General features: G+C 33.8%; 2 protein-coding genes across 2 annotated transcripts in view; one reads left to right on the top strand and one right to left on the bottom strand.

Moving 5' to 3' along the window:
• Positions 1-18350, bottom strand: part of LOC135846713 (lachesin-like) — a 311535-nt gene that overhangs the window by 144836 nt on the left and 148349 nt on the right. The gene's annotated exons all lie outside the window — the stretch shown is intronic.
• Positions 8738-16911, top strand: LOC135846305 (uncharacterized). Its single transcript, XM_065365312.1, has 6 exons — positions 8738-10246; positions 11691-14265; positions 14368-14994; positions 15084-15490; positions 15589-15929; positions 16001-16911. Exons 1-5 carry the CDS (start codon positions 10006-10008, stop codon positions 15906-15908), a joined length of 4170 nt encoding a protein of 1389 aa, XP_065221384.1. The 5' UTR covers positions 8738-10005; the 3' UTR covers positions 15909-15929; positions 16001-16911.

Genomic DNA, 18350 nt, shown 5'->3' on the forward strand with positions numbered 1-18350 from the left:
GACTAAAAGACAAAAAGACGAATGGAAAAATGGAAGGAGTGATTTTTGATCTAATTTCAAAAACGAGTATCCATATCATGTTACTTCCAGATCGAATTGAAAATAAAATTACTCCCAGACAGAACTCCTCCTCCACCACTATGCTCAAAATATCAAAAATTACATTTCAGATCAAGTTGCGGTATAATTTATGAGGATCAAATTATTAAATAATTGTTCCTGGTGTAGATCTTTCTCCACACATCATTTGTTTCTATGTTGAAAGTGAATTTTCAGATGATGTCTTCACAAAATTTGTTCCCAGAAAGTGAATTTTACATTACTCACACTTAAATTCTGATGATCTAATTTCAAAAAATAATGCTCGTTTCACCTCACTTCTAGATCGAATATTGAAAATAAAATTGCTCCTGGCGCAGAACCCTCTCATGAATAATTTCTTCCTAGAAAGCATAAAGTGAATTTTCAGATTATGTACATATGTAAAATTTTCTGATTGCATCCATGTCATCATGTTTCTGATGCAGAAGCCCTACTCCCGTCTCGGCTATAGAACATATTTTTAGGAAGTGAAGTCTCGAATTATGGATAATTTTCACCTAGCGCAGAACCCTCTAATCACCAAATTGGTTTTTCAGCATCAAGTGAATTTTCAGATTATCAATATGAAATCTTCTGATGATTTATTAAGAAAATATTGTTCTCGTCTTGCTCCTGGCGCAGAACTCTCTCATCTGGAAACCAGCTCCTAATAAGGGAGGTATCCCAACTGGCAGGAGAATCTTTGAACCGAACAAAGCCAGATCGAAACAGTATGCAAAAATGTACCTCTAGCCAAAGTTTAAGGTGCCAAAGTGCATTTTTCGACCTTTGATAAATTTTTGAAAATCAAATGGGCCAAAATGAAAAAAAAAAATCAAAATTCCACCAAATTATCTTGGAAATCTGCAATTTGGTATGTACCATTTATGATCTGCTCGACCTTTGCAATGTCCATCAAAATTGAAGACCAATTAAGAGCTTACTGAACGCGGTTAAAATTCTTAAAAATCTCTTAATTTTTGGGAAAAATTCGTGTTTTAAAAATTATTCCTTTTCAAAATAGTTCGCATTAATTATTTATGCCAAAAATCAAAAGATATAAGTTTTTACACGAATCGCTCTGAATAAACAAAACTTTCTGATTAAGAATCAAATTCGAAATGTTCGTCTGGACATCAACTCAAATTGGAAACTTGCCCCCCCCCCAGACTCTCCAATAACGCTTTCATCTCTTCCTTTCTGTATTATTCAAGTTCACTGTAAAAATCCTCGATCTGCGAACTGTACAGTGTACACACATGCACTTTTTACCGCTCAATTTTCAACACCATTTCACCTTTGATATTTGCCCACGCAACCGAACCGAACAACTCAAAGAGTCAACTCGATTGTTTACTCATCCCTATTGGAATACTGTGTGACTCCAAAGATGTGAAAATTTCTCGTCTCGACGTACCTATATAGGAATAAAATGAAAAACGTTAGTATTCCGGCGCGCAGGCTACCGCGAAAGACGAAACAGCAGCAACGAGTTCGCCGTGTTATTTTTACAAAAAAATACACCATCGAACGTATTCGAGATTTTATTTTGCTTTTAAAATGAAAAACACGTCCTCTCTATTTACTATATATATACATAGGAAATTGAATTAAATAGATCGGAATTTATTGCAGGCTTTATAACGTTTAAAAGAGTATTTTCGATGTGGTCGCCGAATACCTATTTTGGCGGCAAAAGGGTTCCGAATGTAGCGTAGATAGCTGCGTATTGCTTTCTACATTGTTAACAATACGAGTACGTATACCTACTATTGAAAATTGGCCAATTGGAAATTTTCATACTCGTCAAACATGTATCTAGGTAGAGAAAAATACCTACGGTGAAAATAGGAAAAAATAATTTGTTCATTTCGGTTCATTAAAAAAAACAACAAACAGCCAGCGGGTAAATAGGCTCGATGTTCGCTTGTAATTCGCAGAAATTTTTACCCATAAATAAAAAAATTATAGTCTTTACGAGAAACATTTTCAAGTTTTGCGTCGTAGTCGTACATACCTCTAGTATCTGCTTATCATATAAAACATTCGAATTGCGTAAACGATAATTTATTTTTATAACTCGAAATTAATATAAGAAGGAAAACGACGTATGTTGAGCAATAAAACTTCCCAACAAGGTAGAGAGAATTTAACCTCATTATGCAAAACAATGATAATGTCAAAAACTTTTACCTCTACCAATGGAAACTCTCTGATTATGTCTTGCCTTTTTACGTTTTCTCGTTTTACCTGCTTTCTAATTCGGCTCAACTTTTCTCTCCTTTTTTTTCCTACCGACCTCAAAACTTACAGTTATCGTGGTAATTTTGAAGAATTGGATAACTTTTTTTTTGCGACATTATTTCTGGTGTTTTTGCATTCGTTGTTATTACGTATTACTGTAAGAGGGAATAAAGAAAGAAAAGAAAAACTACCCTTGGCTACGACGTGCCGAAATGGGCTCGGATTTCGAAGCAGAACAATCGACTAGTGATCGAAGGACTTGCGCAGCAAGTGGCATAATTTCATATGATATCGATAAGCCTTATTCTTATTGATCGGTGAATTTCTTTTTTGAGATTGAAGAGTTAAATAATGTGTGATTAATCTGAAAATTCACTTCGCAGAAGCGTGTTTTCCGATGAGGGGTTCTGCGCCAGGAGCAAAATGTGATAAGTTTTTCTCCGCAAATGAAAACAGATATTTTTTTTATCGATTGCAATGGTTTAGTCCAACGTTCAGGTCCCATTCGCGGCTAAACAGGAAAATGTTCCCAAATTGCTAGTAAAACGTTTCCTTTACACAAAAAAAAGTCTGTCTCAGTCGTGAGTGCAATGAGGGGTAAATTTCAGCTTTCCATCTTTGTTTTCGAGTTCCAAAAATCTGCAGGAGGCTCCAGAAGTGTTCAAAATAGCTGGAAATTGTTTCCAATCCATTCGGCGTTGCTACTCCCCCTCCTCTCACAGTTGATAAAAATGAAAAAAATCACCTCATCGAAATGCTTTGTTTCTGCGTTGCAATTTTTTTAGATAATCTCTTTTTCAATAAAAAACTTTATTCGGGCCTTCAAATCATATTGGCCTTCTTTGAAGGAGCCCCTAAAAGTTGAAAAAAAATCAGAAAAAAAGAGAATAAGTAAATCAAAATCAGGGGAATTTGTTTGATAATATATCTGATTTTTGCAATAGAATTATTCTACATAACCCTCTTTTCAAGGAAAAAACCTTTGTTGGACCTCCAAATGATGTTGCGTCTATCTTATGAAGCCCTCTTCAAAATTTTAGAAAAATAAAAAAAGATGCAAAATTGATGTCTGTGGAAATTTTTTGAAATTTTTTCATTTATGGGCAGAATCGTTCTGAATAAACGCCTTTTCAAGAAAAATCCTCTCTCGTTCTCCGAAATGATGCTGGTTACCTTTTTAATGTACATCCCAGTCGAAAAAAAATCAAAAAAAAGTAGAACAAGGAAACAGATAAAAACTTGACGCATGCAAAACGAGGAAAAAACCATTTAAAAATTGGTATACCGAGAGGTAAAAAATAACAATATTTTTAAAAAAATTGTTCACTTTTCTGCTCAAAATTTTAGAATTTGAATGGTGGGTTTTTTAAAATTTCAATTTTGAAAATGAAAAGCAAACAGGCTCGAGTCGAGTGAGAGAAAAAGCTAGGTTTGAGAAGTAGAAATAGGTACCTACCTACAATGTTTTTTTAAAACTAAAAAGTGTGTTTTTCTGTTTGAATATTTCTTAAAATATTTGTATCCCCAATAGATTTTTACATATACTTAACAAAAATTCTAAATTCGTATTTTGTAGCTGTGGAGGGACAAATGGGAGGGGGCGATCAAAGGCACTGAATAGTGTTTTTTTCAGGAAGATTGACCAAATCGTAGGATAAAAATTTAGAAAAAGACCTAAAAATATTCTCTTTTTTTACACCTTGAAGAAGATAAGTTCCACTTTTTAATCATTTAGGGGGGGGGAAAGAGGTTAAAAATATTCCATAGTATTTGCAATGAAAAATACGAACCAAATCTAAGGATATAAAAGGTACAAAAAAACGTAAAATTTCAATTTTTCGGATTTCTTATACATTTTGAGAGCTGAGGAGGAGAGGAGGGGGCTTCCTGCCACGATTTATTTTCACTAACACGGTTGGAGAAATTTTTTTCATGAAACTGAACAAGAACTCTCCCCTCTAATCCATAGCTTTGAGGTTGGTCATGGGTTGAGAGGGGGAGGGTGCAAAATTGGTACAATAAATGGATTTTACCTAATAGTCCAGCATATGACAATAGGAGTAATTGCACCACCCCCGCCCCCGATCCTTCGGGACAACTTTTTTCTTCAAGGGGACATCCTAAGGAACATTTTAAAGCAAACTTGCCAAAAAAAAAGTTGGCCTTACTTACAAAATGGCGGCCATTTTGATTGACAAGTCAGCCGAAATCGCAGATTTTGCGTTTTAACATAGGACTTGCACGAACTTTTTCAAACTTTACAAAGTAGATTGAAAGATCATGCAAAAATTTATCACCTGTCAAAATTTCAAGTGCTAAAGTGCGTTTTTTTTTTGTGAATTTTCAAAAGTCGAATTTAGGCCAAAAATGAGGGAAAAAATCAAAATTTTACCAAATTGACCAACAAAGCTGAAATTTGGGGTATACCCTATTTTCGACATGCCAAATCGATTGGAAACGATTTCAACTCGTTTCGTGCAGTTCTGGAGCCTCCAGCAGATTTTTTGAAACTCGAAACTCCCGTAAAATTCCATCAAATTGGAGTTGTAAGGCTAAAATTTATTCTAAAAACTAATTTCAATACGCTACGAAGTACTGTAGGTGAATTTCAAGTCGTTTTGGAGCCTCCAGCGACTTTTTGAAAATTCCTGATGCCTCCAGCAGATTTTTTAAACTTTGAATTTTCACAAAATTTCATCAAATGGAGATGGAAAGCTGAAATTTACTCTACACTCCAATTTTAACGCCCTCTGAAGACAACTTCAGGTGGGTTCAAGTCATTTTAGGGCCCCCAGTGACTTTTTTGAAAATTACTGGAGCCTCCAGTAGATTTTCGAAACTTGAAATTTCCCCAACATTAATTTATCAAGATGGAGTTGGCAAGCTGGAATTTACTTCGCAGACTACATGGTGGTTTCAAATGGTTTTGAAGCTTCCTGCTACTTTTAGGAAATATCAATTTTCTAAAAAAACGTCATACAACCTTTCAAAAAGTTGCTGGAGGCTCCAAAACGACTTGAAATTCACCAGCAGTCAACTTCGTAGCGTATTGAAATTAGTTTGCAGAATTAATTTCAACTCTCCATCTTGGTTTGATGAAATTTTGGGGAAATTTCAAGTTTCGAAAATCTACTGGAGGCTCCAGTAATTTTCAGAAAAGTCGCTGGAGGCTCTAAAATGACTTGAACCCACCCGAAGTCGTCTTCAGAGGGTGTTAAAATTGGAGTGTAGAGTAAATTTCAGCTTTCCATCTCCATTTTGATGAAGTTTTGTGAAAATTTAAAGTTTCAAAAATCTGCTGGAGGCATCAGGAATTTTCAAAATGTCGCTGGAGGCTTCAAAGTGACTTGAAATTTACCTGCAGTACATCGTAGCGTATTGAAATTAGTTTTTAGAATAAATTATTGCTTTACAACTCCAATTTGATGGAATTTTGTAGGAATTTCGAGTTTCAAAAATCTGCTGGAGGCTCCAGAAGTGCTCAAAACGGATTGAAATCGTTTCCAATCGATTTGGCATGTCGAAAATAGAGGATATCCCAAATTTCAGCGTTCTTGGTCAATTTGGTAAAATTTTGTTTTTTTCCCTCTTTTTTGGCCTAAATTGAATTTTCAAAAGTTCGCCAAAAATCGAAAAACGCACTTTAGCACTTGAAATTTCGACAGGTGATAAATTTTTGCATGATCTCTCGATCTACCTTTGTAAGGTTTGAGAAATGTCGTGCAAGTCCTATGTTGGAACGCAAAATCTGCGATTTCGACTGACCTGTCAATCAAAATGGCCGCCATTTTGTAAGTATAGGGCCGACTTTTTTTTGGGCAAGTTTGCTTTAAAATGTTCCTTAGGATAGCCCCTTTAAGAAAAAAGTTGTCCCTGATGATCGGCGGGGGGGGGGTGCAATTTCTCCTATTGTCATATGCCGGACTATAAGGAAGGACCAGACTAGGGTTTTGAAACTGGAAAGTTTTACAAAAATTGTCTCTGGTATTTCGTTTTTTTCTTATTTTTTAAAATTGGGGGCTCATCAGAATCACTAATTTTTCACCAAGGGGGCTGAAAATTTCATGACGTGATTTTCTCACCCAAGGTAACAACTTAAGGGGATGGGAGCCACAAAAAACAAAAAATTTCCAATTTTTTATTTTTTGATCAAAACCTTACCATGTTTTTTTTCGCGATTCAATGTTTGAATGCTTCAAAAAATGTATCAAAAACGAAACTTTTGCCAAAATCTGCACGAAACATTGTTTTTGAATTTTTTTCCCCGAAATATTCAATGACAAAAAATAAAAAAACATTAGCAACTTTTTTAATCAGAGTCGTACTTTTTAAACTGCAAAGAAATTTCTCAGATGTAAGAAAAATTTCAAAATTCATCATTTTAGTGTCAAGTAAGTACATATTATGGAATGAGTTCCTCGATGGTAAATTTTAATGTATACCATTTGTAATAAAATGATTGGACTCGGGCCAACGACCGCGAGTTTCCTATCCACCGCATTTCCTACTGCAACAGGAACACCGAGGACTTTTAAATGAAGCATATTCCGATGCTTCTTTTTCATCATCATCATCGTCATCATCGTAAGGCGCAGTCCCGACAGTGGGGTATCTGCGCCGAATCGCCTCGGGCCTGCGTTCGGATGCGAAGTGGAAAGGGGTATCGTTATGCCACCAATCAGACCTCCTTAGCTCGGATTACAGGAGCACGCCACCACTCCCGGTCAAAAGTTGCAAAGTTAAACGACTATATTAAGTTTACTTCAGTTTATGACCACTTCGGATTTGAAATTTTTTTATCGATTTTTTTCTACGATTGAATAAATCCGAAGGCGAGGAAACAAATCACATATAATTTTGAAAGAGATTCGATTTCCAAGTTGAAATTTTTTGAAAATATTTGTAAGTGCAGTCGTAATAATAAAATTCAAAATAAAAAAGAACACGTTTATTGGAATTTTAAATTTTTTTGAAAACATTTTCAAGCACTGAAGAAAATTATCCATCTTTTTTTTCAAAAATTACCTATACCTAAAAATTCACGAAGGCTAAATTTTTATTTCGTTGGTAGTTTCCTAGTTTCTTAAGAAAATTCTACAAGTATTTCACCAAAAAATTTCTCGAATTGCCTCACTTAAATTTCAACGAAAAATTAATTTTCCAAACATCAAATCGAATGTCCAGAATTTCCACATGATACGTTACCTATCCCTACCTATAGGCCTACTTATGCTAAAAACCATGTTCAGGTATTCGATGGGGAAAAAAATGAAAAAAAAAGGTTCAAAATAACGAACATTACATTATCTTCGTCGAATGTTCCGATTAGTGTTCATTGCGCTGTGTTTCGTCGACGAAACGGCTCACAACAAAAATTCATCCCTAAGTCGGCGTAATTGAGGGGTAAAAAAAAAAAATCTCAAAAAAATCCCTCGCTGATTTACATATGCTAATAAGGCGGAAAATTTCAAATTTAGAAAACGAAATGCGACTTTGAGCGGTGAGGCAACAAGAGGTCATAATACATGCGTGGTTTTTAGTTTTTCTATAAAGTACTTCGTCGTTTTATTCATTAAAATACCGTTAAAACGCGGTCGAGTTTTTTTTCACTTTTCGCGCCATCGTTAGTTTTATAATTTGTAACTCCCTTCGGATAAATCGTCCGAGTGAAAAAAACGAGAAAAAAGACCTAAAATTATACAGCATTTTTTCTTTTTTTTTTCAAATTCACGGATAATTAGGCGATGTATTTTTTTTTCAGAGGTATTTTCTCTCTATTACGAATTCGAGTTCGGGAATTATTTTTTTATTCGATTTTATTCGTTTTATTTTCATTTTTTTCTTGTGGGAGATTATTTCTTAAAACAGGTGATCAAATTTTGGCAATTTATTGAATGTTAATTGAAGCTAAAGAAATCGAATAAAATTGAACAATAACGAAATAATAATAATAAGCCAGCATCTTATCTTAGTTTTGTGAAAAAAAATAAAAATTAAATTGAAAAAAAAACATATTCTAAAAAAATATCGTATTCTCCTCTGTTTTGGAAAATTGTAAAAGAAAAAACTAGCCTCGCAAAGTTATCGCTCTGTTGGTAAACTTTCACGGCACATTTTCACAACCATCAACTTGCAAATATTTTATATACGCCATCGCCGGCGTATTCGAAGGAAAACCTGGCAAGTAATTTTGAGCAAATTGTAAGTTTTAAACGAGCGTCGACGATGATAATTTTTCAAACGATATGTCATCACAAGTATACGTTATTGTGTCACACTGCCTGCCCCTTATACTCGTACCCTGGTTATTCCAGTCTTTCTTCTCGTATTCGCTATGACGTGGCATACGTGTCAAAAAGTATCAGAAATTTATCCACACACAAAAGTTGCACAAAGTAGTATATGTAAGTAGTTAAGGCGGGGATCTACGGACAAGGATTCCCCTGCGGAGTATGCAACCTGCACAACGCAACGCGTGTTCGCGAGACTGGTACAGGGTTGGGAATGCCATGGGCGGGGTGAGGAGGGGGAATAGTTCGCGACGTGACGTTGTGAGGGTTGATTTTTTTAATTAATTAATAATCAATCAGTGTACCTATGTTTAATTAATTTGATTAATTTCAACGATTAAAAATAATTACGTATGTCTAGTTGTATGGTTGGTACACTGGCTACATGCGAGTATTGCAAATTATATATGACCCCCCCCCCTCCCCCTTCGTTCTCGACCACTGTGAAATGCTGTGTAGGTATAACTTTATTCTCACGAGTCTTTTTGGGAAAGATTTGACTCTGCCACACACATAGCCATAGACATACGCGTATTTGCGAAAATCCACCCTATTATTTGTTCTAAGAGTCTTTAATGCTTTTTTTTATAGGCACGACTCTGTGACGCGCATATACTCGTACATGCCAAAATGCAAAGTGAAATTTTTTCCCACAAAGCTGTAGCATTTTTTTTAAAGACTTAACAGGATCGCACATACAATGAGATACTTACAAAGTACCGTTTTTATCTGTCTATGTATCTTAAGTGCTTTCTAATAAGGTTTGAAAAATAAAAGGATGGCGTCTTAAAAATCTTTTGACAAAATTAAGAGAGTTAATGGGAAAGAAAAAATAATGTGAGAACAAGAACGAAAATAGGTATATTCAACAATACAAATTATACATTTCTAAAGACCAGACATTTAGCTGGAAATAAGAATTAAACATGTCTGGACAAATCATCCAAATGAAAAAGACATTAACTACAATCGCCAATATAGTTACAAATGTGTGGTAGGTAGACCACTTTGCAAAAATTAGGCATAGAAAATTCTCGAAAATGTTAGAAATCGTGGGAAAAGATGTGTAAAAGGTTTCCAGGTTCGAAGTGTAGGTGTAGGGGTTAGAAGATACCAAAATTAAGGGTAGGAAAAAGAGAAATTACGAATATATAAGAAAGTAGATGGTTGGTGAAGAGATCAGTTGTCTTTTGATTTTTCAAGTGGATATTTTGCAACTAAGTACATATCACATACAAAAATAGTGCTTGTGTGTGTTTTTTTTTTTGGTGCTCAAATCCGAACCTTGATAGTAGATACTGTGATTTTTTTCTAGTTTTTTTTCTGAATAAAATCGGAATAAACTGAACAATTATTTTTCGAAGTTTTTTTTTAAATTTTCAAAAATAAAATGGAAAATTCCGAGAATTTGAGTGGTTTGGAGCTCCCAGTAGACGAAGATGAGATGTTTAATATGTTACTTGATGCAATACCGAATTCGCCACCAGATATTTCAACAGCTGAAATCGATCAGATATTGCCTCAACCATCACCAGGACCATCTCACACCATACCTCAACCCTTACCTGGGCCATCTCACGCCATATCTCAACCCTTACCTGGTCCATCTCAAGCCCCCTCACAAGCAACTGGTAAGTTTTTTCTTTTTTTTTTACAATTTTTTTTAAAATTATGCTTAATGCGATGTTTATGTTTCGAGTATCATTCTGGGTAAAAGTGACAAATAAAATTAAGAAATGTGGATGATTTTGTAAAAAATCTAATTTTTTTCATTAAAAAAATGAATCAAAATTTGTATGCTTATTTCTTTTGAAAAAAATCAATATTACTATTTTAATTTTTTAGAATTTTGAAAATTTTTTTGGTGTTATAATACTGGAAGGTTTTTTTTAAAAGTGACAAATATCTGGTTCTTTTTATGTGTTCTTCATTTTCAATCTGGGCAAAGAATGGTGAATTTTATTTTTTTTCAAAGTAGAAAAAAAGAAAATAACTGGTTAAATGCAGGCATAGCTTAATGCTTACCTAAGTCATATTTCAAGGTTTTCTGTACCTCTTTTTTCCCCACCCCCTCCCCCTTTCTCGCTATTACAAAAAAATTAATTTTTATCTTTTTTTTATTTGTTAACAGCATTTCACAATTTGACCCCCGAAATATTTTTTGAAATCATAGATCGTCTCCCTGGGGCTTCAATCATAATGTTAGCCCAAACAAATGATTTTTTTTGTGAAATTGTTGCTGAAAAATTCAAAGATGTCTGGAATGAAAAATTTCCAGAAAATTTCAACGAAATTGAAAATTTTATACAGGCTTATTTAAAAGAAAAATTCAAGAAATTCCTTCTTACCATTTTGCATTTTAATAAAGAGACCATTAACGTAATGGAGATTTTTCAAAAAACAAAATATATAAAATCAAAAAATTGGGAACAGTACACTCATGATGAAATTGCTCATGTATTTTCTCTTCCTCATTTTTATACTAAAATGGATTTAATTAAAGATTATCAAAAAGAAGAACATGCTGAAGATTTGAAATACTTTCTTGTAGATCCTTTTTTTGAAAAATGGAAGTTTTCTCAAAAAATTAGAAACGAGTTAAATTTACCTACATTATCTTGGACAGAATTCATAGAGGAAGTGCAGTTGCTGTATGCACCAGCTGAATGCTCTCTCGAGAGTTGGGGGAAGTGGTACAAGGAAAAAATAAAACCCTATGCATCGTGATTTTTTTTAAATAAAAAAAATAGGGCTTGGAAGAAATCATTTTTTCTTTGTGGTCATTTATAAACGTTTATGATCCTTTAAATTTGACATGTAAACTACAAAAAAAAAATGAAAAAACATTTTAAAAAAAAGTGGCACAACTTCGATAAGTATTTAGATTTTATTTATTTATTTTTCAAAATTTTATAAAACAGAAAAATAATTCCAAAAATCAGCACAATTTTGAAACAGGTAATTTTTTTGAAAATGTTACAAAAATTGATTTTAACATGAAAAAAAATTCCAAGCCCTACCAAAAAAAGAAACATTCAGTAAAAAAAAGTTTTTTTTCTTTCTCTATACCCACAGATGAAGAAGTTGACGATTTCTACGAAGTTTTGGGCATAACTTCAAAAGTCATCAGGAAATTCTCTGCCGAAGCAATAACATTGACTGCTAAATTAAAAGAAAACCTAGACAAAGAAAATCCCGAAGATTACTTGAGAAAAGCTCTGGATAAATTAATCAACGAATTTGTTATTAAAGATTTGAATCCTCGTGATAGAGTTGGTTTAGTTATGGGTACTGATTCAGTTGAGAAACCTATCTTCATTTCATACAGAGCACCAAGTCAATTTTCAGCCGATGTAATTATGAATGAATTTTCTAATGTAATTCAAAGCAACAAATCATTCTTGTCAGATGAACCCTTTAAAATAAAAGTAACTAGAGTTAGAATGCCTGATGGTGAAGGACGAAGGAGAAAATTTGATAATTTACCCTATGAACCATTCTGCAAGAAAAAAACCTCGATAATAACGATAGATAATCCTCATGATAATTTATGTTTACCAAGAGCACTAGTTGTGGGTCAAGCTCTGGTACATAAGGATGATAGCAAGAATTCTCAGAATCATTATGATCTCATTATTAAAAAAACTCGAGGAGATTACCAGCTATTGTGTGCTCAGAAATTATGTCGAAAAGCGAAGGTTGATATCAATATAATTGGCGGTGGCATTGATGCCCTCACTAAATTTCAAGAGCATTTGAAAGATTACAGAATAGTTGTGTTTGATGGGGCTGATACTCATGGTCGCATTGTATCCTTCAAAGGTGATTCGACTTCAACGGTTTATATTTTCCTATTCTATCATCGAGAACATTATAATGTAATCACTAGTTTGAAAGCAGCTTTTGGTTTTGATTTTTTCTGCGACCTGTGCTGTGTGGGGTATCATCACAAAGGCGAGCATAAGTGTGAATACGCCTGCTATCAATGCTTAAAATTACCTAAATGTGAGGTAAAATCATTCAACGACATGATAAAATGTGATAAATGTCACAGAGATTTCTATGATCAATTTTGCTATGACAACCATTTACAGCCTGGTCATTTTGAAAGAAATCTGAGTGTGTGCCAAGGTTTGAAATATTGCTACAAATGCAGTAAATTGTATTCTCTTAGATCACTAACTCAGAAGCATGACTGTGAATCTCATGTCTGCTCAAACTGTAATAAGAGTGTACCTCATGACCACGTCTGTTTTATCAAAAGGATCAAAAGAAATACAAAAGCAAGTAATGATTTATTCATCTTCTTCGATTTTGAGGCGAGAGTTGAAGAAGAGCCTTATATTGTAACTCCGAAATATACAGCGAGGCGTCATATTCCAAATTACGCTGTTCTTCAAATGAACTGCACCAAATGTATAAATAACGAAAATGATGATATGTTGGTAGATTGCGACTATTGCGGCAAACGTCACTTCGTTATTGAAAATAAGGAAGGTGACGCTTTGCTACATGATTTCTTCACCATCATTAGAGAGAAAACACCGCCATTTATGAAGACATATGTATATGCTCATAATGGTGGTGGATATGACTACATGTTTTTGATAGAGTACATGGTGCGGGAAATAGAATGGATCCCAAAGCTGATAATGAATGGGTCTAAACTGATTTCTATGAAGTACAATAATATTGAATTTAAAGATAGTTTGAATTTTTTCCATACAAAGCTGGCAGCGTTACCAGATATGTTTGGAATTGAAGATGCTTCTAAAGGATACTTTCCCCATTTCTTCAATACGCAGCAAAATCAAAACTATATTGGGCCCATTCCAGAGGAAAAATACTATGGTGTGAATGAAATGTTACCAAAGGATTTGAAAAAATTCCAGAAATGGTATAATGAAGAAAAATCAAAAAATGTTGTATTCAACTTTAGAGAAGAGATGAGAAAGTATTGCATTGCAGATGTAGAAGTTCTTCGAAAAGCATGCGTTAAATTTCGAAAACTCTTTTATGATTTATTACATTTGGATCCTCTGGCTGCTACATCAACAATAGCAGGTGCTTGCATGACTGCATATCGAATGAATTTTATCCCCCAAGACACCATAGCTCTAATGACGTTCCCATCTTACCGAATGCGTGATAACCAATCGTTGCTAGCAGTAAGATATTTAATGTATTTTGAAGATGCATATGGTGTTGAGCTGCAGTCAGCATATCGGGGATGGGAAAAACAAATAGATAAATACAAGGTTGATGCCTACCATCCTGCTTTCCCAATGGATAGGCTGGGTCCAGTGTTAGATGGTGAACCAAATATAAGACCTCTCATAATTGAAATCAACGGGTGTTATTATCATGGATGCCCTAAATGCTTTCCAAACCGGACTGCTACTGTGAAGTCAAAAAGTGCCAAAGAATATGTGAACATGGACATGAGGTATAAAAATACTATGAAAAAATTGCAACATCTTCAGTCTCTAGTTAGTTTGCCTCATATAATTTCAAAATGGGAATGCGATATTTATGCTGAATGTGCAGAGAACTCATCACTTAAGCAATATATGACCAATGCCCAAATACCCACACCAATATATTCCAACAGAGAGCCATTCTTTGGAGGCCGTACTGAAAACTTTTATTGGTAGGTATATGATGATAGAGTCTACACTTTAGTCAAGAAAAAAAAAACTAGAGATGTTCACTAATGCAATTTTTTTCAATTTTTTCTGTCTTTTCAATGCAGGTATTATAACGTTGATCCAGAAAAAAATGAAAAAATCCGGTATTTGGATGTGAACTCTCTCTACCCCTACGTCAACAAATATGGCCGCTACCCAATAGGTCATCCAAAAATTTTGCTTGGCAACGATATACCATCTGATCTGCGAAATATAACTGGAATTGCCAAAGTTAGATTAGTTCCTCCTAAAAATTTATATATTCCAGTACTTCCCATTAAAGCAAATGATAAATTAGTTTTTGCATTATGCCGTACATGCGCTGTTGAAGAGAATCAACATTCATGCACTCATACAGATGACCAACGTGAAATAATAGGCACATATACATGTGTAGAATTGAATAAAGCTGTAGAAAAGGGTTATATAATCAAAGAATTTTATGAATTATGGTCTTATGAGTCGACAAAGTATAACATTAGTACAAATACAGGTGGTCTATTTGCAAATTATATAGATACCTTTGTCAAAATTAAGCAAGAAGCTTCAGGGTTCCCTCCAAATGTCCAATCTGATGAGGAAAAGCAAAAATTTATCGACGATCTCAAAGAACGTGAAGGGGTAGCTCTAGATGTCGAGAAGATTATACCAAATCCTGGGCTGAGATCTCTCAGTAAACTATGTTTGAATAGGTAAGAGCTGATGGGTTTAATTTTTTAAAATGAAATTTTGCTCGCTTAGGAAAATTATTCTAACTCTTTCTTTTTTTCTTTTTTTTTAGTCTTTGGGGTAAATTTGGACAGAGGAATAATCCGAAACAAGTTACAGTAATAAAAGATGAATCCGAATTCTTCAAGACCTTTTCTAATCCAGCCATTGAAATTAAAGATACTACATTTGCCACAGATGATGTTGTGTACATTCATTGGGAGTATCTGGAGGAATCAACAATTGATACACCGTTTATAAATCCAGTGATTAGTGCACATGTCACAGCTGAAGCACGATTAGTTTTATACAGCTACCTTGAAATTCTACAAGACAGAGTCCTATACTGTGACACGGATTCGATAATTTTTGTGGAACGGCCTGGAGATAAAACAATTGAAACAGGACCATACCTTGGACAGATGGGAGATGAACTGGAAAAGGAAGGGGAGGATGCCTACATCACTGAATTCATTTCTGGTACGATATACCAACTTTACAATAAAAAGAATGCTTTCTTTTCACTCCTAAAAATAACTAGGGGGTAAAAAATTACATGTATTTTTTTATATTTTCAGGAGGTCCGAAAAACTATGCATATTGCATCAAAACTGGCGATGGTTCACTTAAACATGTCGTGAAGATAAGAGGGTTCACTCTAAATTGCAATACTTTGAAAAGCTTAAATTATGAGGCAATGAAAAATTTTATTCTGGCTCAACCTATTGATCATATTAATAAGGATCATAAAATAAAAATAAGGGAAGAAAATAAAATCATGAGGAAGAGACCTTTTCAAGTGGTTACCCAGCCTATGCCTAAAGAATATAAAGAAGTTGTCCCAAAAAGAAGACGTACAGAATCTTACAGAAGTTTACCTTATGGTTATGCAGCTTGAATGAATTTGCTTATGTAACTTGTTAGTTTAATTTTCTGTTTTTAAATAATTTTAAGTGAAAATTATGGATTTTAATGATTCTTTTCTCTTAGGCCTCGGTGCACTACCAACAGAGATTATTATGAAAATTTTTGACCATTCCCGTGAAAAAGATATTTACAAGAGGTTGGCTTATGTCAACAAGAGGTTTCAAAATATTGCTATCGAGAAGATTTTCCAAATCCGCCATCCACCAAACCAACCCCAGTGGAAACACCGTCAATATCTGAACCACTACGCCTACTGGGAACGAAATATACACCGGATGAAGGTAATGCTGGACACAGAGCGCATGGCGTGCGTGTGTAAGACTGAGCCAGGTAGAAGAAAAGAGAAACGTTATATACGCAAATTCCACATCGAAACCCAGTGGCACTCACCTTGGTTTTAACTAATGAAAAAAAAACTGTAATTTATTAATTTTTCTATTTTTTTTCATCTTTCAAGTTTGTTAAATAGTTTCTTATGTCTATGAACCCTTGATTTCTACATGTAATTTGTATATTTGATTAAACACACTGAAAGAAAATGTACTTGCCTCATCATTTTTTTTTGAAAAAAAACAAACATACACAGAAGATATGAGAAAAAATGTATATTTGAAAAATCTGAGCACAAAAGAAGAGCAATGGAAAAGTAAGTATACAATTAAAAAAAATTAAACTAAATTAGTTATATATGTTGAAAAAAAATATGAATACTTCTCAAATTAACATTTTGATTAAATGAGTAAAAATTTTACACACATCTTACAATTATGATATAATAATAATAATAATAATAATAATAATAATACTATGGAAATAATAATCCCTCAAAAATTAATTCTATTTTCAATACATTAAAAAAATCAAAATCAAAATCAACTATTTACAAATGTTCTGTAGAAGGGATTTGTAATTTCATAACCTCAATCATGCTTGGGTCCAAACGTTTAAAGTTTAAAATAAGATCATTTATAATATTCTCACCACAAAAGGTTGTTACTTCGCAATAAATCTTATCTAAATCATCATTATCCTTAACGTATTGTTCATTAAGTGTATTTGCATATACAGATCTAATATTATATTCTAAATTACCAACATCCCTAAAATTTACTTTTTCAAGACAAACATCATGAATTTTATTAAACATTTCATCATACACATCTTTACAGTTATCTGCCATTTTAAATAAATCATTCATTGTTGCTTGTACACAAACAAATAACTTAACAAGATTCTTCCAACTACTTTCTTGTAAAATGATATTATCAGTGTAAATATTTTTATAATAAGCCCTATCCGAAATTATAATTGATTTTTCGTTATAAAATTGTCTAAACTGTACCTTCAAAAACTTATTGATCATCAATACTTTTAGATTTTTGGCTTCATCCTTATTCATATCCTCGAAATAACCGTTGATAATCTTGACATTATCGGCAGACATGAGTTGTTTAAATGTCTCATTTGTTAGGTAGATGCCCAAACTTTTTGGTGGAGAATGTTTGGTAAAGTAAATGGTTGGTTCAAATCCATTATCTAAATTCAAACCTACATGAACTTGCTTGGTATTACTTCGATTAATGGCGTAAACTTGAGTCATAATTAGATTCTTTCGGGGGTTCCATGATTTAGTTACTGGTGAATCGGTCCCGCTTTGATCAGCAGATTCGTTCGTCTCATGTTTTCTTTTGACACCACCATCGATACGTGTTGGGGTAATGAAATCATCAATTGAAGCCATGGTATTTACAGTATGTATCTGCGCGAAAGCCATTGTAATTGAAAATGTTTTCACAAATTTTGTCGAATAAATCGTAATATAGTATGACTGTTATGGTAAGGTACTACACGGCACAACACGGTACGGCACTATACTATGATTTATAATAACGGAACTTCGCGTTTTCAACAATGCAACTTGACACAAGGCACAACCAAACAATAATAAACATACATCAGCCTGCATCTATCGCTCGAGCCAAGACCTGGTATCCCCACTCTCAGAAGGATAGTAAGAGGTGGAAGCTCTTAGCCAATGAGAAACAACCTAGATAACTTGCAATTACTTTTAGTGCCAAGATGTTTTAATAGACTATTCAAGAGAGGGGTAATTTCTGGAGTTTTATGTAGAATTTGCTTTAAAACTCGCTTTCTATTCTTTTCAAGTATAATCCTTGAATACAGGTAATCAACCAATAAATCATTATTCATCCTGTCATTTGAAAATAGGCCTAAGAAATCTTTCATTGTATAGTGGCGTGTTTTAAAGTACAGGTACATGATACAATATTTGCCACATACAGTAGAAAAGTAATCTTGAAGACCCAAAGTGTTATATGTCCAAACCTTGGAATTCTTCTGCATGAATGAAACAAATTCACGACGCATCGGCGGAAAACCATAGCTATCAAAA

Source organism: Planococcus citri, chromosome 5 (assembly GCF_950023065.1).
Source record: "Planococcus citri chromosome 5, ihPlaCitr1.1, whole genome shotgun sequence".
Classification (NCBI taxonomy): domain Eukaryota; kingdom Metazoa; phylum Arthropoda; class Insecta; order Hemiptera; family Pseudococcidae; genus Planococcus; species Planococcus citri.